The 25,453-nt window shown below is 38.6% G+C and overlaps 1 protein-coding gene and 1 long non-coding RNA gene across 2 annotated transcripts in view; one reads left to right on the forward strand and one right to left on the reverse strand.

The window, feature by feature from the left end:
• The window catches only part of LOC146005258 (uncharacterized), a 42,666-nt gene that overhangs the window by 3,297 nt on the left and 13,916 nt on the right, over positions 1–25,453 (forward strand). The gene's annotated exons all lie outside the window — the stretch shown is intronic.
• Positions 2,045–6,042, reverse strand: LOC145977759 (uncharacterized). The gene is made up of 3 exons (XM_083110027.1): positions 5,958–6,042; positions 3,183–3,262; positions 2,045–2,772 (listed from the first exon to the last, which is right to left on the reverse strand). The coding sequence occupies exons 1-3, from the start codon at positions 6,019–6,021 to the stop codon at positions 2,605–2,607; spliced, it is 312 nt and encodes a 103-aa protein (XP_082966153.1). The 5' UTR covers positions 6,022–6,042; the 3' UTR covers positions 2,045–2,604.

The following is a 25,453-nucleotide window of genomic DNA, read 5'->3' on the forward strand; positions in this document are numbered from 1 at the left end:
ATCTTCTCCTCTTGATATTGAGGACAACACGCATGTGCAATGCTTACGCTAATCTCAGAACATCGAGTTTGGCAAAATAACGTAGACATTGTGTAATTTTCCTATCGAATGCTGTATGAATTTTATTTTTAACTAATTTTTAAGACTAGTAGGTATTTGTTCATTTCTTGCATGGGAAAGTCCTTGTTCTAAAAGAAAGGTATAAAATAACAATATTACTAATTACAACAGTTTATTGAGCAGTACCAATGTAAGTAACATTTCATTTTTGTAACCTTGGTATTTTTAAAGTGAACAACGACTTCCTAATGCTTCCTCATACTGTTATATTGTACACGCAGACAGGTAGTATGTGACAAAATGTTTCCTTGTAGAATGGGGCAAGAACTCGTTATAATATGCATTCCTTTTTATTATTATTATTGTTATTATATTAGCCGAATTTCACATGATGTTACATTTAAAATGCGTGATGTAGATAGAAGCCCAGCTTTCCTTTTGTTTTATTGCGATTTTATCATGTTACGTAGTAGGGCTGTGCATTTTTTACATGGTTCGATTTCGATCTACGTCTGTTAACAAACACTGCAGAGTTTTAGCGATTACTTACTGCTTGTTTCCTTGACAATTGTTTTTCACTTCCATATACTGGGCGAGTCTTTTAAAAGAGGCCCCGTGGAAAATTCGTTCCTTGCATGTAGGCAACCTTGGTACACCGAAGAGAAGAGCGGGTTAGAGAACAGTCCAGGATATCGGTGCCAAGCATATTCGACAACATGACATGACATGACATATCCTGGACTGTTCTCTAACCCGCTCTTCTCTTCGGTGTACCAGGGTTGCCTACAAGCAAGGAGCACGTTTTCCACGGGGCCTCTTTTAAAAGACTCACCCAGTATTTGTATAGTCTTTCTACTAGGAGAATTTGACAAAATCATGAAACTATCGGAACCGTTACCTAGACATTTATGATTTGTCGAAAATTATACATTCGAGCTCAGAACTACAATTACGAGAATATAGTTTCTCATCTCTAAAATTATCTTTCTAATTTTCCAGTAACTCGATGGATTTTGTTTGAGTTCGATTTTAAGTCCACTTTATGCACAGAAAGGCTAATCGGGACTGGACACAATTTAAAGTGGGATCAGAACCACTATGTCCACCAGGTGTCGAACCGGAGCCTGCGAGATACTACGGGCAGTGGCGTGTCCAGGATTTTCGAAAGGGGAGGGGCGGGTTTTGCGTTATTCTCTTAGTAGTCTACCATATATTTTCCAGCATTTAAAGTTCTTTATTTTAGAGATGATGATCCAAAGGGAGGATTATATATAGACCCTATTATATATATGAGCTAAGCATAACGGTTTTCATATTAACAGGAGTATCCCTACTTATGTACCTAGTGTAGGCTATATAAAACGACTACTTAACGGTATCCCTGATATTATATATTGGAATAATTATGTGACAAAGACTTCTTTGGGCGTGCTATGTAGCATGCATGGGAGAGGATATAAAAATTTACAGAGTTCTTTGTTGGGAAATCTGGTGGTATAAGAGACCTGCGAGAAGGCCAAGACGAAGATGGAATTACTTTAAAATTGACCTGAAAAAATTAGGAAGGATGAGCAGGAGTGAATTGAGCTTGCCCAAGGTACAGATGGAATTCGTACAATACTCCGACAACAAAACTTCGGGTTTAACAATACCAGGTGTCGAACCGGATGCTAGGTTGTTAGTTGCTTCTGATATTATTGGCCACAGTATCTTTTTTACATTATATCCTTTACAGAGATATTTCTTCTTCCCAGGGGAGGCCCCTTTGTATATGGAGACCCAGGGCTTAATCCTTCTTCTAAATCCAGACATTACCATATAAGGTAAACTGGGGTATTAAGGACCACGGGGCATTAAGGACCATGTGCTAGAATTTCGTAAAAAGCGCAATGAAATGCGAAGCGGCAGGCGCACCAGCCGTGTGCACGGCCTGTGATCCTTTTTTGTTTGTGTAAATAGTACTCTGCACACAAATGGCGTTTAAGGTGTAGTTAAGACCGGGAAACGGAACCAGCCAAAAGGCAGACGCGCGAAAACGCCATAAAGAACTGCTGAGCGGCTGTATGACGTTAAAAGCGCATCCTGGAACGTCTACTGCACCAACAGCTGCAGAAGAATCGCAATTAGAGGAGTGCTTCATTCTATTTCCTCAGTGGGGTTTTGGAATGAAGAAACAAGACTTGTGTGACGTAGTTCAAGATTATTGTGTTTCGAAAAAGAAGGACGTACCATTCAAAAGTGGACCGGTCCATGATACCCCATTGGCTGGTCCTTATTACCCAGCAAAGGGGCAATTGGGACCATACAACCTACCTTTCAATTCATTGTTGTTTTTGCCTTTGCATTATATTCCTACTCGTTCGTGTTGTCATTAATGTAAACTAGAAAATATACATTCCCGAATGCATCCTGTTAGTGTTTTCTTGAACAGCTCCTGATGAATTTCTTCAATGAAATAGCAATTTGTTGGTCCTTAATACCCCTGTTTACCTTACATGGCAAGCTTATATTTATTTGCCATACTTGTAAAGTTGCGAAGAAACATTAAAATGGACAACAAAGTTCGTCAATGAGCTCAATTGTGATTTTAGCTCCATTTGTTCCCACGAATCCATTGTTGCACATAATCCCGATATCCTCAGGTTTCAAATCAAATGTGTTTAGAACCCACAAGTAAAGATTTTCAGCGAAGTCTTCTGATTGGTTCAACTCCTGGAACAAAATAAAGAAGTTACTTAACATGATAACACATTATTTTATGGCAAATTGTCGCATGAACAACAGAGGAATGTAAGTCAAGAGATGTAGTTTTCGGTTTGTTTAAATAAAATCTGAAAAGATCTATTCGGAGTCAGATCGCCATATCTCCACTTCTAATCCTTAGCAGTAGCCTTGAATAAACCTATCTCCAGTTTCATGACTCATTTTAAGAGTGATATATTCCTAAGAATACATTATTTCCTCTCTCCTGTAAATTTGATAAATTTGGAGTTAGGTCCCCTCTGGTTCTCACATGACGAATTCATATGTCTACATGAGCAATTGTAACTTGATTACTTCTTTGCAATAATTAACAGCTACTTTAATCATTACTTGTTCATTAAGGCTACCCTCTCACTTACCTCTATGTTATCTTCTTTATACCCATTTAGAATTTTATTGTTGTAGTCGCATAAGGTATTGTTGAGAAACTTCAGTTGCTCTGTAAAAGAAAAGAAACGGATAAAAGGTAGCGTTAATTTTTCAGAGGAAGATGAAAATAGCAAAAGTTTTTAAAATTTGAGGCTGGACCTGCAGTTAGTTTAATGTGCGCTCCTACACCGGAAATTGAACCGGAGCACCTTAAGGCTCGGGTGAACCTTAGGCCGACGCTAGAGCAGCCGCTTTCTAATTATCCTCTCTTTTCCGCGTTCATATTCCAAAATCTTAAAAAAATATACAGGGTGAGTCAAAAGTCAGGTTACATGGGAAGTTTTCCTCCTAATGCATGGATCGGCTACCGTGGTTCCGTTGAGTGGCCACCGCGGTCTCCAGACCTAATACCATTGATTTTTTTCTTTGGGGTAATTTAAAGGCGCTGGACTACTCAGTTAAAATTCAGAACATTCAGCTTCTGAAGGAACACAATGTGCACGCATGATAATGCCGGTCGTTCTGCGTCGCGTGTACAAATGCATTGATGTTCAAGGTGCACACATACTATAAATCCCTATGTAACCTGACTTTTGACTCACCCTGTATATGATTAGAATTCCTTCTAGAGCATTCACATGAATCTTCCCGTGGTTTGCTTTTCTTGTTGTCTAGATATTATCAATAGTTTAATAGACTTACGTAGCCACCAAACTATTCAGAATATTTAAGCAACAGCGAAAGAAAACCACATGAAGATTCATGTGAATGCTCTAGAAGGAATTTTAAGCAGTTGTAATTTTTCAGATTTTGGAATATCATAGCGGTTTTTCGAAAGGCGAGGAAAATTCGAGAACAGCTGCCCTGGCGTCGGCCAAAAAGAAGACGTGTTGTCGGAAATCCCCCAAAATTGATATGAGCATGTGCTGAATTATGAGTCATCTGGATAGACTAAAATGACCTTCAAGCAGGTGGTGAGTGTTAAAAAGAGGGAGAGAGATTTCAGATGCCCCTGTTACAAAGCAAGCCACAGTTTTAGAAATGTTTTGGAAATGATTGAAACGAACGAGAAAAAATTGAGCATAAAATACTTTCTTTTAAAAAAAAATTGACAGCCACGCCACAATGCGCTCGATTCTTTTTGGAGCAAGGTTTCGTCTGTAAGTTTAAAAAATATATAATATCCCATTTTTTAGAAAATCAATAGACAAAGGATGAGTGTGAGTTTGACTTCGCAATGTTTCTGTGCACATTTGAAAACATATTAGATTGTTTCAATATACCTAACAGAAGTAAATTGAAACTGTTTTAATACAATAAAAGTAAGTTTTTATGTGGTCGTCATTTAATTTTAGTTACGGTTAGCAGAGGTTCTCTTTATCCGCACAAGTCCTTCATTTTAATATTTTTTCCGGTGTCCGGGAGAAATTTGAAAGAAAAGTTACAAATGCCCTCCATTTTGAGAATATATAGGCTACCCATCATTTAGAGGAAATTATCAGAAGGAAATTTTAATAAAAGGCTTTTCATAGACATATTTACTGTTATAATTGATTTTAAATTGGTAATTCAAAATTTGTTAAAATAATATTGTATATTCTGTCAAACATTTTGACATGAAATTAACTGCATCAGGTCTGGTCAACGAGCCGTATTTGTGGAAGAGAGCTCTCGGATGCAAGTGTGGACTGCAGGGCGAGCAGCGGTACTGTATCGTTCTAAGAGAGACGGAAAGGAGAGGCAGAAGGCTTCGTCGGTCGCGTTCGTGCAGTGCGAAGGAGGCATCTGTTTCGTAGGAAACTGTAATCATGACAGATGAAGTAAGAGGTAGTTCCTTGAAAAGAAAGGCGCCTTCTCCACCACAGTATTTTCTTTACCGGTCAACGTAAGTCGCTCGTCTGCTTTCTGGCCTTGAAGCGCAACGTGCAGGCGGGAAGCTCTCACCTCCCGATGACCTCGACAAGTGAGAGCGAATATCTCAAGCTTGTCCGGCTTCTTGCTTGTGTTATTATATGAAGTGGCAGGCAAAACTAAAAATAATTCAAGCGCCAGCCCTTTTATTCAGGAGCCAGCATTTTGTTTTTCAAATACGGGCTAAGAAAGCCATGAATCCAAGTAAGATAAAGCTACACATCTTGAAATATGATCTTAAAACATTTAATTTGTTAATCAATACAAGATTGGATTAAAAGTAATTAACTTTTGCACCGGAGTGGCCTTACTAAAGAAAACTCTGTAGGTAACATAAAAAGGAACTATGCAGACGTTATACAGAGGCCGACTTTTCCATATCGCTGCAGATTTTAAATTCCGCCAACAGTGCATAAAATTTATAGTGGCATGTTTATTACTCTGATTTAATTAAACACACACACACACATTAAAAATATATACGTACTCAACTCGTTATTTAAAAAAAGGTAATGGAAATTTCCATAAGCGAACTCCAATTATTAAAAACAGATATTAGAACTGGGTTTAAAAATTTAGGCGCCAGGTGAAAATTTTCAGGCGTCATGGCGACTGGGAACCCTGTATTTGTCCCTCCCTGATTACATAACTGTGTCCATTCTCTTTGTTGCGATCAACTTATGGACGAGAGGTGCGTTTCCTTCATGAAGCGCGAGGTGATGAATTAGAAGCAGGTGGGTGCATTCTGACAGAATTGATATAAACATGCACCGCGAAGGTGTACAGCATTAGGCCTACCATAAAGAGTTAGAGGGGCGACGTGTAAACACTTAAAATATAAATACATTACTTACCATTCGATGAATCTGTTTTAGTTGGTTGTTTGAAAAGTGTCGTTGGACTTCCTTCTCGTGGCATTGCAACCACCAAAGTTAACAAGCTGGCAAACAACAAACACATACTCTTCTCATGTGGCATTCTCCGCAAACTGTAAAGTATATAATACATTTTCTGCACAAACATATTATTTTTAATTGCGACGATGCAAGATTTTATACTTTGTCCCGAGAATTTCTGGAGCGAGGGAACGAAAGCAAGTCTCTGCGCAAGTAGTGACTCGAGAGGGGGAACGGGATTGCGTAGAGGGGGAGAAGTGACTGCAGCTACCAGCCTGTGCAGCAGCGTGTAATTCTTTGCTCCGCATACTCGCTTTCTCCCCTTCTCTACCGTTATGCGCGGCCTTGCTCCAGAGATTGCCAGGATAGAGTCTACTTTTTTGAAACCATAACATTAACGGCTAAAATTTCATAATGCAGGCAGAAGATTGTATAATTTTTCATTAACAGAAACAATATTATATATTTATGCATTATTTATTAATTTTCAAAACACAGAAAGTCTTAAGAATTATTTGTTCTAACCTCAAACAGTATAAAAGTTATACTAATGAATATGAACAATTGTTTTGGGGTTGTGAAATTGTTTTAAACTCAGTGTCAACTTCCCAAGTACCTACTGTGGGGTATATTTCAGTTAACAAATATGGTTTTATGTTATACTGAAATTTCTAGACCAACTAAATGAAAGGGAACAATTCATATTTTCTTGTATTGTATCGTTTTCCTTCCATATTTGGCCAATCGCGACGATGTGGATGACTGACAAGTAGATTGAATTCATATCAGGGTATTCACTAAGGAACAGTCAAGTCTTGCCGGGACTCGAACCTGGAACATTAAGTATCGAGATTGTTGTTCCACCGTACACACAACTATCAGTTACAGGTCATTGGTCAGGACATTTTTTTTAATATATTCTATCACTTGTCCCAAGGAATATTTCTTTTCATGGGAGAGTTTCTCTGCAATTGATTGATTGATTTGGTTTATTTTACTTCGCTCGTCAGCCACTTTTGGCTAATCGCGAAGATGGAGATGAGTGATGATATGATGAAATTGATGAATGGACACTCACAAACGCCCATGCCGGGATTCGAACCCGGGACACCTGGCGTCGTAGCGCAATGTGGTAACTAGACTTCGGATTTTAGGTTTTTAACCTATTTTCTCTATTATAGGTATGTAAGAAATAGTAAGTTATGTCAGCCTTTCGTTTGAAAACGCGCAACCGATGAAGTTTCATAGTGTCTAAAAAAACCTATCTTGCTTGTTAGAACCTATTTTAGGTTTATGCGCCTAAATCAAGCCTTTGTTTAGGTTTTTATATAGTTTTAAAGGTTTTACAGAATTTGTATGTCACACACAGGCATTTGCTTTGTTTGGTCACAGAAAAATTCAATGATGAACGTGTTTGGAACATACTCTTTGTCGATTTCCCTTCCTCCAAGTTCACAATGTTTTTCAAACCTCTAAACAAGGCAAAATGTATGGCGCCACTGTTACCTGTACCTGTACATGTGTGGTCTTGCTCACTTTCGCACCACTTCGGTGCTTTGTTGCATTCACTACTTCCAGACTAACATTTCAGCATTGAAGTTTGCACCACTGACTATGTTTTTGCTGAAAGATTATTTTCAGCATATAAGATGATACTCGCAGACAAAATTGTGGAGTTTGACTGTGGATAACCTACTTCAGGATTTTTGGAGCCTAACTTAAGATTTTTATGACCTATTTTAGGATTTTTAGAACCTATTTTAGGATTTTTAGAGCCTATTTTAGGAGCCTAAAAGCACACTTGTTAGAACCTAAAAATCCGAGGTCTTGTGTTAACCACTCCGCCACAGAGGCCGGCAGTTTCTCTGTGAGGTTGTTAAAGATTTTAAGTGAGTGGTCAATAGAATTTTCAAAGCTTTTCCCCGGATTAAAGTTGATGAAAGTTACAAGAAATGTGAGAACGACTAGGCATTTAAAGTTTAGAAATTTTATAAGTATTGAGTAGAAGAGTCTCTTCAAAGATATAATAATAATAATAATAATTACTACTACTACTACTACTACTACTAAATAATCAATTCCAGATTGCCGCCACCAATGAGCATAAAGCCAACTCAGCATCAATAACAATAAAGTTTCAGTGAATCTTGGCGTAACTCAATCCACCTAACTACTTTAATATTAGTAATAAGAAGCGTTCCGGCCTTCATAAAAATACATACCATAATTTCTGCAGGTACAGCGAACACTAATTGCTGAGAATTCTTGCTGCTTGGCTTAAATAACTGTCAGTACTAGCGGATTTCTGCTGAAATTTTGTTAGCAGAAAACGTTATCTTAGCTAAATATTTGCAACCACTTGAAACTGATAATGCTTGGCAATCAAAATTGTATTTTGTGGAGATTGAGTGCTCTCATAGACAAAGTTGCCAACGCCTGGAATTCGCTAAAACTCCATATAAAATCCGCTGCAAAGTTGCTCAATCAAATCTTAGATACAAATTTAATGTAAAAAGTAGTATTGTAACTTCATGATGAAGTTCAAATCGTGAGATTTTTAATCAAATTTTAAAAATCAATAATGATATTGTATTGTCAGTTCTCTGTTACTAAACGCACGGCGATGAAATAGGCGGGTGGCAGAAGTTCGCGCAGTTGCCACGTCGGAGCACAATGAAAGATCTCGTTGTAGTGTTGTCGTTGGTATTTTGTAGGTGATACAAACTGACAGAATTTGCTCGAAAGGTCAGGGATGGCACAAAAGTTCCCCAGAGAGAAGTCGGTCTGACGCTTGAACTAACGCAGCCCGGTCGACGCTGCAACCGAGTTCGCGAGAATTAGCTTTGCTTTTCCCATATTTGGCACCAGCGCAATTCTGCACGGTCAAATTGTACTACATGTATGTATGACTGCAACTCTCCCTCTCTCTCTGTCTCTCTGGGTGTATGCACCTACATACATAAATTTTTAAAATTCCTGCTTATTTACGCTAGAAATATGATAAACTTCTATTTAATTGACTCATCAATCAATCCATCAACGTATACAAACGGTCTCTGTGGCTGAGTAGTGACTATTACACGCTGATAAGCCACAGGTCCCAAGTTCGAAATCTGGTTAAGGCATGGATGTATTATTGTGCTTGTCCCATCATACATTAATCATCATCGTTCTGATAAACCCGAAAGACACACAAGCGGCGTAAAATAACCTAAATAGGAATAAACGTACAGAATGGCAAACATTGATCTGTTATTGGTCGATGAATTCTCTCGACTAATGACTATTTATTCGATGACACTCTTCACTATTTTCTTTGTAGTAGTATATTTCAGTTATATTTTATATTATTTTATTTTGTATTATAAAGCATATTTCCATGTTTAAGTGAAAAGATGTAGTACATGTCTCCAATAGATAAGTTGACGAACTTATGAGTTAGCGAAAAAATGTAAGAACATATAACTTTCCTACATAAAATTAACATCGAAATACTATTTGATATTTTATTTAATATAATATCTAATAATACATCTAACCCGCTCTCACAAAGTAGGCGAGAAACAGAAGGAAGTAGCAGGCCAGGATAATTTATTTGTTCCAGGCATTGCTGGGTTCAGTGTCCTTAGAGATTCATGCGTTTAAATTTGTACGTATTTTAGACATTTACTGATTTTATACCTCCATATCTCGTATAAAGATACTTATAAAATCTTACAATATATTATGTGCATAAAACAGACAGAAAGTAGCTTGTCACTTTCTCATGAATTACATTGTCGACTGACATCATGAAAGCTTCATACTTAGTGACTTCGCTATGAAGTTGGCAACTATGGTCATTGATTAAAGAAAACGACGGCGGTTGCTATCAATCAACAAGTTCTTTCATCAACAATGTTTACATTGGAAACGGAAACAAAACATGTTCTGTGGAAGTGTGTCAGATTTTCCTATTCTTTGTCGATTACAACGTGAGCAAACGTTTGTTTATGTAGGAAGTACTTGCGATTAGATGCACCTTTATTTGCTAGTTTATTGATGATCAATTGCATTCTTTACGCATTATCTCAATGGGAAGTTGTAACAGGAAACAACAATGAAAATATCATGTTCAGGAAAGCGCTATGGATGAAAGCAACTTATTGCAATTTTAACAGCCCTGGCACTTTCCCCTATCAGTAATGCACGGTAGCTTCATGAATATTTTAATATTCAGCAACAATTGGGTAGTTAGTAATTTGTTTTTGCTCAATTTTCATTGTATTCGCTGTTCTTAACTTCACCAGAGCCCCAAACCATGCGTGTTAATCGTCATACAAAGTTGTAGTCATTGAGAGGTCGCACGACAGATTTCTGTTTTCTTCGTCTTAGTGGCGCAATATTATGTTTTCTAAAATATTGAGGAATCCTTTTCGAAAAAATAAATATCGAGAATAGCATAATGTTATACCAACGATTTATATCATTCAATCGATTTAATAGACGAATGCCACACCAAATTACTTTTAATAATTCAATAAGTGACTAAGTGACAATGCTATTACTTACAGAACCTATACTTTTCCGAACGTCAAGATATAATTCGAAAATTTCGAATCTTCAGTGATTTCGCACCCTTCCTTTACCTCAATTTGGCTAAAAATGCACATTCTTTCCCTGTGGTCTTCAAGTATGATGTGACCTTGACAAGAACTGCTGTTCTTCCCGTTTTATTCGTTTTGAATGTGTAACCGCGGTACTCTTCTGTGAGTTCACTGCTAAACGCCACTCATTGGTACATTGTTAAAATATAGAAAATTGGTATTTCATGTATCGTTGGCATAGGGTTAGTCAAAAACAAAACAATCGTAGTGGTGGACTGGAATGGCCATGGAAGATATAACGTTATGGCTATCGACCAGCATGCAGGACAGGGACGGCGACAGGGGTGGGCACGGGCGGGCAAGCGCCCACCCAAAAATTCCTGTGCCCACCCGCTTGCCCACCCAATCAAATTCACTAAGTATTTACATATACTTGGGAAATGTGAATTTTTCAATAAATAAGTGTATTCTGGTATTCATTACATGTATATTTTACTCATGAATATTATCTATACTAGAAATGTTCACATATCATCATCCCATAAAAAGCTGTCTTAACTTTGTCATTAAAAAGCAAAAGGCATTACTAGAGATTTTGAAACAGAAAAGCTGTGATCAATTGAATACTTTTATGATTAGAAGCAGCTACTAGGCTTAGGACCTTCACTGGGTAAAAACTGCTTTGAAAAGTACCACATAAAGAAAAAAAATGAGGTACTTCGGATGTGATGAAAAATGTAGAAATACGTATAACTAACCACCTTATGTAGCTTGGAGAAAAGTTATAACTGAAACTGTGGAGGGGATTGGGGTGAGGTCTTGGTGTTGTAAGCTCCGGGTCTTCACATATATAAATCCCGGCCTGGGTATGATTTAAAAAATCTCTAAATAAACAAATAAAAAACCCTTTTTGCGTCATGTCATCTTCAAATATCTACATGGTTTACAAAATAACAACTTTTTATTCGTTTTACTAATAAATACTAATAAGAAGCAATCACAATAACCACTACAATACCGAGGTGTATAAATTTTGATGTAACAGTTATCTGGGTTTGGGATGCAGAATTATTGAATTAATAACGGTTGGCTACTTCTATTTAGAAATCTTCGTTCCCCGCATAAATTTAGCCTATCAGTTACGTAATCATGCGATTTTTCTTGTGATTAACTTACGTAGAATTAAAAGAAGAAGTAGTTGGTAGGAAAGCTTTGTTTTGAGGGCGTCAGAGAACTAACCAATCACGATGATAATTGTTTAAACTTTAGAAGCATCAGAGGTTCAGCCGAAAAGGTCAACAGAATCTGTAGATGCAGATGAAGTAAAACAAGAAAGTATTATCACGAAGTATGCAAAATAATTTTTTGTTTGTTTGTTTTCAAATCCACTTTTATGCTCAGATAGGCTAATCGGGACTGAACCTACAGTTTAAAGTGGAGTCCGATCCACCAGGGGAGGGGGCAGTAGAACTCAGAACCTCTTTGAATTGAATTTTATTTTCTTCCGTTGACCCTTGATTAAAAGGGCATTATAAGGCAACATTATGCCATTGGAGAAAAAAGTATACAGAAAGAACGTGTCATCTTATCACCACAGAAGATGCGTTCATTTAAGAGGGTGTATTGCCAGAGGGAAGCATTTAAGACTTTCGGAAAACAACGTTATTGTACACGGAGTTAGCTGCCTTGATCCAACAATATAACACTGTGAAATTAAAACTACCACCTCAACTTTGGAAGGGGTATGAACTAATGCAACTCCACTTTTGGAAGAGTAAATTGTTGCTGATTCGACTGATTTGTTCTATGTGAAGTCACTTTTCTGCTAATTTTGGCTAATGGCGAAGATGAGGTTCAATGGTGATTAGATGAAAGTGACGAAGGGTGTAAACAAATACACGCAGACACTGAAAATTGAAACCCCCCCCCCCCAAATTATTATTTTGACTGTGGTTCCAGGCGCCAGAGACTAGTTCGCCTGCAAGATTAAAGTTTCCAGGGTATACTGGGTAGGATAGAGCTGGTTGACATTTGAGTGTGTTCGATAGTCGTCTGTGAAAAAGAGATGAATTACCGGGTATGGTGATCAATTTCGATGAATTCCTTGTGTCCAAAATCACATTCTACAAAATGTAACTATTTGTTACCAGTGGCGAAGCGTGACATTTTTAGGTAGTCATCGCAAGATTTGCCAATCGTCATGGTCGATCTTTCAACGGAGGGGGAGAGGTACAATATATCCGTGCGATAAACGCCAAGGTCATTGCCAATTCAATGTAAAAGCTCATACTACAGACCTTACGATTACAAAAGACACATAATTCTATCCCATACGATGAGAATTATTAAATATGATCAGAACTGAAATGAAAACACCTCAATTGTCACGTTTTAATGGTCCGCCGTCAATTGTTGTTTTGATAATGAAAATCAGATTTCATATCGTTCAATGTGTGCTTTTCCTCTTAACAAGTGGAAATAGCAGACATTCGTATTGGTGTGCCCAGGATTTTCGAAGGGGGGAGGTGTTACATGTACTTTTTAGTAGTCATTCATGAATTCCTCATTTTGCCACCTTTTCCTGTCCGGACGTTCTTTTTTTTGTAAGATTATTGAGCCTAAGCAGGGATTATGACCCTCACCAACCCCTCCTTGAGCAATCCACTGTACACTCGGAAGAATCTTGATGACTCCAGAGAAACCTTGCCGTGGCTGTAAGCATGGGGATGCGGGCTGAAAAAAGGACCTGTTATGACCCAGACCTTCAAGAGTGGGAGAAAGTAGAGGTTGTTGGACCTTGTCGTAGGGTCTGCCTGTTCGGAAGCGTTTGGCTGTTCTCGGCACCGACAAAGACAACAGGGATTCGCACCACTTCTGCGATGAGCTGAGGCTATTAACACCATTGCCTTCAATGGAAAACCTGGCGGGAGGGTAGTACTGGGGCCTCGTATCGATGCGCTAAGATTAGCAAATCTCTTGCGTATTTACAGCAGTTTCATGCTGTCGCTTGGATTATTTCGCACAATTATGCAAGTATGCTTACTTATTTTTTACTTCTTCTCTAAAATATTCAAAATGCAATATTTTCATTATTCTGCTTGGTCATCGCCGCATCTCCCGATGACCAGACGCCTCGCCTCTGACTTGTTACCTTAGTGCATGCAGGTGTGCTCATCCCCCCAAAATTTGCGGAACAATATAATACAGACATGTTTAAGCAATATATGTATACATTAGGTACTTTAGGCTTTCATGTTTACTAACATAAAGCCTGTCATTGTTAGTGTACTGAACCTTATTCTTAATAGTTTGTCTGCTTGACTAACCTTGTATTAATGCGAACAGCACGGCCCCTCCCATCCAAACCGATTCTAAAGGCATAAGAGCTGGTGTTTCATTTCAACCCAAACGCCGCGATCAACCATAGGTAGGTAGAGAAACTGTACATAATAACCATAACTAGAAATCAATAACAAGTCAATCAAACGAAACGACCCCCCCCCCCTTTTTTTGGTTTGTGTGAAGATTTATAGAATTGATATAAAATCTTGTCCCCCCAAAATTTCCTATGACGCAGGTGCGTCAATGATCCCTCTCAGTGCATGTGTTCATCTAACCATACGTGCGTTACTTCTCCCGCGTGAGTAACGAAGACTTACTTCAGAAAACGAATAGCAACTTAGGAAATGTATTCAATTCTTAACAGATTTTTCAATGTTACTTCATTATTACTTTTGGGCGATAATTTTATCAAAATAGCCTTTCATGAGCCTAGGGGTACTTTATGCAGAATGAACAAAGAATTGTTTTTTTCCATTTGTGTGTGTGTTTACATTCCCAATAAGATATTAATTTTAATCCAAATACTTAGTAGCGGCGATTAGGAGGAGCGAAGGGGGAGTTTCCCCCGCAACATTTTGCAACTTGTTGCACCCGCACTATGACCTCTTAATGCTAAGACTCCGCACTATGACCTCTTAATGCTAAGACTCTTCTACCAAAAATGTAAACTGTCCTTGCCCCCACGTTTTGACACCCGATCGCCGTTACTGCAAACATTCAGATACATTTGTCAGTTGCAATAACCTTGTAAGCCAAGAAAAGTGATCATTAACCCCCAAGTTTCAGTCAAAACTCATAATTTTATGATGAAAAATCAGGAACATGTATTTATATATGACCTTACACTTATACCTACCTGCCCACCCTAATCTATCAATATACAGCTTCTGCCCACCCGGTCGAAAATTTCTGGCGCCGCCCCTGATGCAGGACCCCGTTATAGCAGAAAGTCACGTTGTCAACAACTTGCTCTCTGCAAGAGATTTCCCACGTTGAGCATATTTGATGCGAGGCTTCGTTGTTGGCGGAACTAATCAACAGAAGTTTCTAGTTGTCACGCGGTGAAATCACTCTAGCGCTGTGTTCAGTTTGACATGGTTTTGTGTTTTCATTTGGTGCAATGGAGTCGAAATACAATTAACAGAGAACCAATGTTATTGCAGACCGCATGTATACATAAAGAATGGGGGGAGGGGGTGTAACTCTTTCTGAGGACACCCAAATGTTAACCTCCCTTCCACGTAGTAAACCCTGGACTGCATTTTGCAGACTAGCGAGGCTCTGGCGTCTGGACTCACAGCCAGTATAATCCTCTATGGGACCTGTGTTGTGTTCTGCCATACGTGCTTGTGATTGTCCCTTTATCTATTCCATCTTATCACTAGACCTCGGATTTTTAGGTTCTAAAAGTGTGCTTTTAGGTTCCTAAAATATGTTCTAAAAATCCTAAAAAAGGTTCTAAAAATCCGAAAAAAGGTTCTAAAAATCCGAAAAAAGGTTCTAAAAATCCGAAAAAAGGTTCTAAAAATCATAAATTAGACTCGAAAAATCGTGAAGTAGGTTCTAAAAGCTTAAAATGGTTCAAAATTCCTAAATATACTGATAATTTAGGAACCGTATGAAATTTTAATGGGTATATGTAACAACCAAATATTAACTTTCTCACCAAATGTTAACTTCTTTACATCACTTTCAAAATTATGCACAAATTATTGTAATACTTTGCTTGTGCTGTTAGCAAAAGTTACTTGTTGATATGAAAAAATAATTACGTATGTATAATTTGCTGTACAATATCAAGGTGGCTACTCACTTGGAATTCCTTGAATTCCGGGAATTTAGCGTGAATTATTTGCTCTGGTAAACATAAAAAGAATGGTACAAGCAGATGTTTTCTCTCTTCCATTTTTTTCTCCGTAGACGTGAAAAATTGCAACTTTCATTAAGGGGCTGACAAGAACAGTTTCTATTCTCTTAGTAGGCTTAACATTAAGAATCCATAGTGCGGGGGCAAAAAGTGGGAGGGAATTGCCCCTCTAATCGTCGCCACTGTGTGCATATTGTTTTGTTTAGAGGTTTGAAAAATATCACAGACTTGTAGAAAGGGGAAATCGACAGAAAACATGTCTCAAACACGTCAGTAATTGAATTGTTTCGTCACCAAACCAAGTAAATATACCTTTGCGAGATATAAAAATCCTATAAAACCTAAAAAAATGCGTTAAAACCTAAAAAGAAATGGTTTAATTTAGACAGTTAAACCTAAAATATGTTGTAACACGCAAAATAGGTTATTTTAGGTACTATAAAACTTCGTCAGTTGTTGCGTTTTTTAATGAAACGCTGACATAACTTATTTGTTATTTATCTGCAAATGAAAAAAAGGGTTAAAAACCTAAATTCCGAGGTCTAGTTATCACCATTAGCAATTAGCCAAAACGGGCAGAAACGCGAAATAAAATAAAACAATCAAAACCAAACTCTAACGGTTCTTATTATCAATCTTTATATTTAGCTTTATGAACATTGAATTGAAATTGAATCGCTTATAAAATGGAAGGAGTAAAGGAAGGTATTCCCTGTGCATTGCACGGTACTTTACAAACACGTAAAACATAGAATTATAGAGAAATATAAGGGTAACTTACGGGTGATGTGATATCCTTCCACACACACGCACAGAGATGTTTGTTTGGGTGTATCTGGCTTTTCTAAACCGGAATATTTTTGCTCCACCGACACAAGTCTTCCATCTGTCACAATCCTATCTGTTCTTCACAGTCTGTACCAATTTCCTTCAGATTCATCTCAACATTGTCTTTGCTATTTTTTCATGGCCTTACTACAAATGCCTCACCATTGGGTGTCTACCAGGTTTTGTAAATAGTAGAGTGCTCAAGACTTTCCTAAGGAGAGGCATAACATACGTATGTAACAGAGAGGCGAAGCCTTGTTTTTGGACTCATTTTGTCATGTTTTCCAACATTTCATGTTTATATTTGCGTATGTGTGTGTGTGTGTGTGTGTGTATATATATATATATATATATATATATATATATATATATATATATATATATATATATATACACACACACACACACACACACATTGTATATAAGTACTTATCAGGCACGTATCTAGAAATATGTTTCGGGGGGTCCGAACCAAGTGTCTCAGGAATAATAATAATAATGTTTATATTAAAATATTATAAATCAAATTAATACTAATTGCAATACCTAAATTAATATTATATTATTATTACACGAATAGGTAAAAAGACTGTATAAGAATAAATAACAGCGCATATTCATTACGTAGCTTGCCTGTAGTTAAGATCGGAATAATTTACATAAAAACAAGTGCCCTGGCAAATGATATTAATGTCATATAGATGAATAATTTAATATTTATCGAATAAAAAAAATGATGTTACATGCAGTTGGAGAAAAGTAAGTTTCTGATTAAAATTTTATGCATATTATTTTGAGTAGTAGTGTACATTTATCTTCTTTGTAATGCCATTCAAAGCCGTATGATCTCAATATAATCCTTGCCTTCTAAAAAGTTCAGAGGAAATTAATAACCATCGATTATGCAACAAATGCTAATATTTTCATTTGCATTACTTAATTTTAGTACTTGGTGAGTCTTTGGGCTGGTCCGGAACCCTGGACCCCCCCTTAAATACGTCCTTCCTGTCCTTCAAAGGCGTACGATCCCAATATAATCCTTAACTTACAATTAGTTCAGAGGAAATTATACAACCAATGCTAAACGAGTATATTTTCATTATTTAATTTTCGTACTTAATAAGTCTTTCGGGTAGGGGGGGGGGGTCTTGACCCCCTAAATACGTCCTTCGCGTCCTGTAAAGCCCTATGATACCAATATAATCCTTGTCTTCCAATAAGTTCAGAGGAAATTATACAACAACGTCTAAACGAATATATTTAATTGGAGTACTTAATAAATCTTTCGGGGGGGGGGGTCCGGGCGTACTTGGTACTTATATATATATGTAAGTATATGGGAAATAGTCAATTGTGGATGGTGTGGATGGAGCAATTCCTTCACAAAACCATCCTGAGCATGTTCTTGATTGATTTGTCTCGTTTATTTTACTTCGCTGTTCTTCTACTTTGGCTAATCGTAAAGTTCAAGATGAGTGATATGAATTAAAATTGATTAACGGACACTCGCAAAGAATAGCCATGACCAGGCCGGGATTCGAACACGGAACACCTGGCGTCATAGCACGGTGCGTAACCACGGAAGTCGGCCTGAGCATGTTCTGTCCACCGAAGCCTTCTCGATTTCAGCATTGTATTGTTAGAAAGGTGGTGTGCAATATACCTGTTACCTATTTACGTCAGACTTCAGGATATCGCTTGCACTTGTGGAAGCCAGCGAACGCTACCTTGCAGTACGAGATTCCCGTCTGCACTTGAAAGCAAGTAACCAACAGAGAGATATAGGTATACATATTTTTAGTACATTTCGACATCGGGACTTCTGTCCATTCATAAGTTTTTTTTGAAGTGACAAATAAGTCAATAATTTTACCCCTTCCTTCCTTACACTACATGCGCCAAATATGTACTCCACGTCAAATTTGTCTATCGTACAAATACAAACAATTTATTATTTCTATAGATTGGAAACTACGGGGAAAAGTTATGAGAATAGATTTACATAGAACTTATTCAGTACTGCAGGAGACTCAAAGCCGGTATCGCTGCAACGGACTACAGTTATTGTAGCATACAAAGTACCCTACCTCTAATACAGTAGAGTTCTAAAGTGATGAAGGTGCCTTAAATATAGACAGAGCTGGCTTTAGTGAGTCCAGTTGAACCACCCACGGTGATCCATCCAAATGCCAGGAGGGTAGACCTGGGTTCGATTCCCAGGTGGCGGGATTTCAGGTGGAAATTTTCCCAACCATGTCCCTGCATGCAGCGGCTCTGGAATTCACCCAGCCTTTACAAAATGAATATCCGGGTCGTAAAGACCGACGGAGCGTGGTGCTGACCACATCACCTCCACGAAAGTGAATGTAAGGGAACGTACCTTCACATCACCCCATATGCCTTTACGGTATGTTCAATGTGCAAGGGATAGCTTTACCTTTTCTTGTGTGTGTGTGGGTCGTAATGCAGGGTCTTCGGGCTAGAGGTTACAAAAATAACTGCTTATAATGCGAAAACTGCTCTTTGAATTGTCTCGTAGTGAAGCTAAGTCGATTGACCATCGATCCAAGATTTTAGTAGTCCACTTGGAGGATCAATCGTGTTGTTGAGTCACGCATGCGCAGAAAATGCCTCTCCACCGAGATCACCAGATTTGTCACCATTAGACTTTTTTGAAGGGTGCTTCATTAAAGATGTACACAACGGAAAGTTCACGATTTTGGTGATTTGAGACAGCGTATCGTTGCGCTAATAACGCCTCAAATGCTGGTTAACAATTGGCACGAGCTTGACTATTCGTTTGGATATGTGCCGAGTTACGAATTGTGCTAACATTGAGGTGTACGTCTTAGAAAAAAATACCTGGGCCACGGGACGTAGAATTTCGTAACGTCTTAAAGCCTGTTGTTTATGCAACCCAAATAACAAAATATTCGCTTAAGTTTGCCTGGTGAGTCTGAGTTCTCGGGAAGGATTGAGCTTTGATAGCATGAGTCACATGACTCGTGCCCCAGCCACAACAAACAGCTGGGTGCTACGATGCCTCCAGAAGAAAATTTCAGGAACTGGTTTCTTGACAAGAGCTACTCGTAAGGAAATTCCCAGGCGTTTCACCTCCACATAGAGATACGGTTAGACGTCTTGTCCTTAAATTACGAGAAACTGGATCGTTAAATTTTAAAACACCTAAGCAAAAACGACGGATTCTAACCGAAGCAAAACTCGATGAAATTGGTGCAGCGTTAGAACGTTCTCCAAACAAACCTCTACGCCGTGTTTCACAGGAGATGGGCGTGTCAAAATCATCAGCACATACAGCCACTAAGCTACTAAAATTAAAACCGTACAGAGTTTCTATAGTGCAAGAATTACGGCCCCCTGACAACGTAAGTAGAGTAAATTTCTGTAATTGGGTTTTGCAGAATATTGTAGATGGTATTGTTGATCCACAGTTAATAATTTTTTCGGATGAGGCATGGTTTCACTTGCGTGGTCATGTTTGTTCACAGAACAATAGATACTGGAGCACTGAAAATCCCCGAATAATACACGAAGTTCCGTTACACGATGCAAAAATTGGTGTGTGGTGTGCTGTAAGTGCCAAAAGAATAATAGGGCCTATATTTTTTGAAGACACAATAAATTCAGAGAGGTACCGCACACAAATACTCGCGCCGTTTTTTCAGTTGTTATCAGATAATGAGAGACAATATGGGTATTTTCAACAAGATTCGGCCACAGCCCATACCGCCGCTGATTCTTTGGACGCTATAAGGGAGGTGTTTGATGACAGAATAATTTCAAGAGGTTTATGGCCTTCACGTTCGCCAGATCTTACGGTATGTGACTATTATTTGTGGGGAACCTTGAAAAATAGAGTCTACCGAAATAACCCTCATAGCATCGACGAACTAAAAGACAATATAAGGGCAGAACTAGGAAGAATTGCGGAAGAAGAACTTTTGCGTGTGAATCAAAATTTCATCAAACGATGCCAGGAATGTGTGAATGTAGGTGGACATCACTTTGAACAACTCTTATAACACAGGTTAGTGCTAGTTTTGCAATATTTATATAAATGTCTGCATATGTCCATAAAAATATGCGGGCATTACAGGCCGCAAATGTCGGCACCTCCGTCAGCGCCGCCCGCCACGCTTCTCCCGATCTCTCGGCTGCAGATCGAAATGGACGCACGGTACTATTCTTTCAAGTGATATTAGAGTCATTGTCAAGAAGGTTCGCTGAAATGATGGTTCTCATCACAGACCACATGCCACACGTTAATTGTTTAAGTCCAGTTCATGCACTGGACCTACAGATTAAAATGGGATCCGAACCAAATGCCTCTCTATTTGGTATTGAATTCGAAAGCCTTTCATTACATGGCGAAGACGTTACCACTACGACATCAGAGAGGCAATGGAACCCCTTGAGAAAGAGATAAGCGAAAATTGCTACGTGACAAACCATATTTGCCCGTAAATTTTAAAAATAAGACAATATTTTGTACTGACAGTTTCGAACCGTGGGAGAGGCATATATTATTTTGTACCATCGTCCATTTCACGAGTTTATAATTCTTCCTCACCGACACGATTAACGCGAGTGGTAGAAGAAAAGCGAAGTAAAATAACTGAAAGAGAAATAAAAGGAAAAAGCTAAATAAATTTTATTCATAATATTCTGCAGTCACTTGAGTTGTATTCACGGGATGCTTGCTATCTTTAAAGAAAGCCGTGGTCTCTTCCTTGTCTTTTTCGCTTTCTTTGTGCTCTTGCTTCCCCCGTCACGATTGATCTAAAACTAATTAATGCGACGTTAATTAAACAATCCAAACAACGAAACAATGCACAATCAACTGCACAAAACAACATTCCAAATGTTTTCGAATCGGAAAACAATTGAGATGCTGTAAAATGACTTAAGATGCAGTAATAAAGTGGGAATTCGGTACCGTATAGAATTAAATCGGTAGAGATGTTCGATTTGATTGGATGTTTGTTATTTAGATTTGCTATTCTTTCACTTTTGGCAAATAGCGACGATGAAGATGAGTGATGATATGATGAAATTGATGAAGAGACACTTACCAAGGACACCCACGCCCAAGTCGAGATTCTAACCAGGGATCCATGACATCGTAGCGCGCTGTGCTAACCACTCCTCCATGGAGTGGACATTATAGCATATTTTGTATGCTCAATTGGGATCAATCAATGGAATGAATAGGCATATTATATGATTAATAAATTCATATCATAATACCATGTCATATTATTCGGCACGAAGTAACATCAGAGACATTCAATCTTGCATTTTTGCCTTTTAACTAATTCTTTGAATTCAGGTTAATCACAACAATAAGATAAATTATGAAGCAAATGATAGCGAATGTGGGATATTGACAGTTATTACGAATTACCTGACAGAAATAACATTAAGCAGGCTCGGTGGTCAAGCTCATTAAGTGATTGACATTCGATATCGTCGCCAAAGTTCCCGGGTTTGAGTACCGTCCTTGTCGGGGATGTTTGACTATTTCGTCATCAATTTCATGTAATGGTCACTCGTCCTTATCGTCGCGATCATCGAACAGGGAATAAAAATTATAAAAATAAATACGATGGAAGAGTACTTATTTCATCTCTCACGAAATCTCCTACAAAACCGGAATATATAAAATACATGTACCGGGTGTCCGAGAAGTCTTTGTATGAAAACAAAAATTAACTGTATCCATTATATGCAACATAGACATGAAAAAATGGTACCAAAATGTTCGGAAACTATTCAAGTTTTATTGGCAATAGGAAATAAATCAATAAATCTCCACGTGAGCACCCTTGGTAGAACGGAGTACATCTAGTCGAAATTCAACTTCTCGCCATGCATTAGCCAACATCACAGGAGGGATTGATGTGATGACTTGGGTTATCCGTTGTCGCAGAGTTGCAAGATCGGATACAGGAGTTCTGTAGACATTGTCTTTCACATAACCCCATAGAAAAAAATCTAAAGGGGTTATGTCTGGAGATCGTGCAGGCCACGCTGTCGGTCCATCTCGACCAATCCATTTTCCAGGAAATGTCTGATCAAGGTAGGAACGAACGTCCAGACTCCAATGTGGCGGTTCACCGTCTTGTTGAAAGATAACATCTGGGTGATATTCTAGCAATTGAGGAACAGCAAACAATTGCAACATATCGAGATACACTCCAGATGTTACGGTGTCCTCACAGAAAAAGAATGGTCCGATTATTCTGTCATGCAGCAGCGCGCACCAAACATTCACCTTCGGGCTGCCCATGGTCGACTCCCTCACCTCATGAGGGGGCTCTTTACCCCAGATACGCACGTTGTGTCTATTCACTAAACCACTGACATGAAAGACCGCCTCGTCTGAAAAAGCAACATGTTCCAGATAGCCATTATCAGCGTCAATGCGTGATAACATTTTCACCGCAAAGTTATACCGACGTTTGCCGTCATTGGGCAACAAAGCCTGCAGGATTTGCACTTTGTACGCACGAAACAGTAAACGTTTGTGTAACACATCATGAACAGAACTTTTTGGCATCTGTAATTCATGTGAGGCCGTACGCACGGATTTCTTCGGACTGCGCACAAAAGCCACTCTGACATCTTCCACCCTTTCGTCTGAGGTTGATGGTCGGCCACTTCTCGGTCCGTCAGCAACAGATCCTGTGGTCTTGAATTTGTCATACCACGACTTAATGCTCCTACCATCGGGCGGCACCTTTCCGTACGATGTTTGAAACTGTCTCTGCACTGTTTTTTGTGACCTGCTCTCGTGAAACCACAGGACACACTCACCTTTTTCCTGATTTGTGTACATTTCCGGTTTGCTGGACACTGGCACTGCTACACTACCGCAACGTTACAGAAACCTGAAACAAAAAAAACTTGAATAGTTTCCGAACATTTTGGTACCTTTTTTTCATGTCTATGTTGCATATAGCGGATACAGTTAATTTTTGTTTTCATACAAAGACTTCTCGGACACCCGGTATATTCATTCACATACATTTTCGATTTCTATATTTAACTAATCGAGACCGAGAACGGGAGAGCAATTTTCAATAGGACAAACCGAGAGACGGAGAAACTGTCAAGTCTCGTTTCTTCTTGGCACCTCCGTAATCGAGTTGTTCTGTTTGTCATTGGCTTTGTATTGGCAATTATTGTCATTATTCTTCCCCTGCAGGTAAACCATAACGATGAATTATGATGAAATGAAGCAGATAAAAGGGCAAGAACAAGAAAGTCATGCCTGTTCGGGACTCCAACCCAGAACCTTATGTAACGAGATTTGAAATTCTGGAGAAGGCGTCCGTGTTTCGCTTGGTTTTCTCTTTCCTCTACTTCTCTTATATTATCATACATGTATAATAAAAATGGATCTGATACGATATGTTGCGATTCATAGTTGTGCTGGTTAGATGCTACAGATGTGAACTCCAACCTGCAATATATTATTCCCTTTTGTTTCGTATCTGGTTGAACATGAAATTTTCTTACACTGTGACAATTTCATTCTTAGTTTTGGTTTGGTGCACAGATATGCTAATCTGGACTCGACCTTCAGTTTAAAGTGGGATACTAACCACTATATGCATCCACCGTGTATCAAACCCGGGATCCACTGATTACAAGGCGACGACGTTATCACTACGCCATCGAGGAGGCCCCATGACAAAATGTTATTCACTCGATCTCTACCATAATTTATTTCAGCATTTACATTTTCGTTTTCTTCTTCTTTTTTCCTTTTGTTAACTACTCTTATACAACTCTTTTTGCGTCTTCGAATTTCTTCTTGTTTCAGGAAAAAATAATACATGCAGGCTGTATAAAAATCCCCCGTTCAAATAGATAAAACGTTCAATCTCGAGAACTAATTTACATGTTTATCACTAACGTAACCATTAGGAAACTATTGAAATGTTAACTGATATAACTGCAGATGAAACAATACTTACAGCCACTAACGAAATATCTATTCTTGTGTAGCCTCACAGACAACAAGTATCTGGTGAGTCATTCACTCTTGCTGACTACGGGCGAAGGTCACTGAACTAAAGGGTGGTGGCAAGCAAGCAGGCTTCTGCTCTACCAAAGACGAGGTCACGTGTTCCAGTTATCAATGGCGTACGAAATAAGGAGGAACACAGCTATCTGACGTATGTTTTGGTCCCGTCATTGCACCTAGAACACTTTATCGTCGTGGCCTTGAAGTTCCCTCAGGGCACTCCTGCGTAAAGGCTTCTCAGCTAGAAGGATATCTTCCCCATTGAGTGGAGGAAAAGTGGGTGCGTATAGAGGTCCTTCAACTTTCGTATTCTTTTTCATTTCAGAACCCGTGCTGTATCGTCGACTTAATCCAATCTATCCGATGTAGGTTTTAGGTTCTGTTTCTGGTCGGTTATTTCACGTTGTCTTCCTGCTTATGTTATTCGCGACGAAGGTTCTGGATTCGATAATTTGGACAATAACGGGATTGTGTTGGTTGGTGGATTTGGTGTCTTAAGTCCACTTTATGTCCTGTTAGGCTAATCGTGAATGGACCTACAGTTTAAAGGGGGATCCGAACCACTATGTTCCTCCACCGAGTATTGAACCCGGGATCCCTTAATTACAAGGCGCCCACGATCCCACTGCGCCATCGGGGATTGTGTTCGAAACGAATGAATCAAATTTGAGTGATATGATATGCAACCATTGGAAGACTATTGAAAGAAAAGCTATGGGAACCTGCCAGTTTTTCTACTGCAGACAGGAAACCATAAACATGGAAGAGAAGCTTATAT

The sequence above is a fragment of the Lepisma saccharinum genome, chromosome 23 (assembly GCF_977018435.1).
Source record: "Lepisma saccharinum chromosome 23, izLepSacc3.1, whole genome shotgun sequence".
Classification (NCBI taxonomy): domain Eukaryota; kingdom Metazoa; phylum Arthropoda; class Insecta; order Zygentoma; family Lepismatidae; genus Lepisma; species Lepisma saccharinum.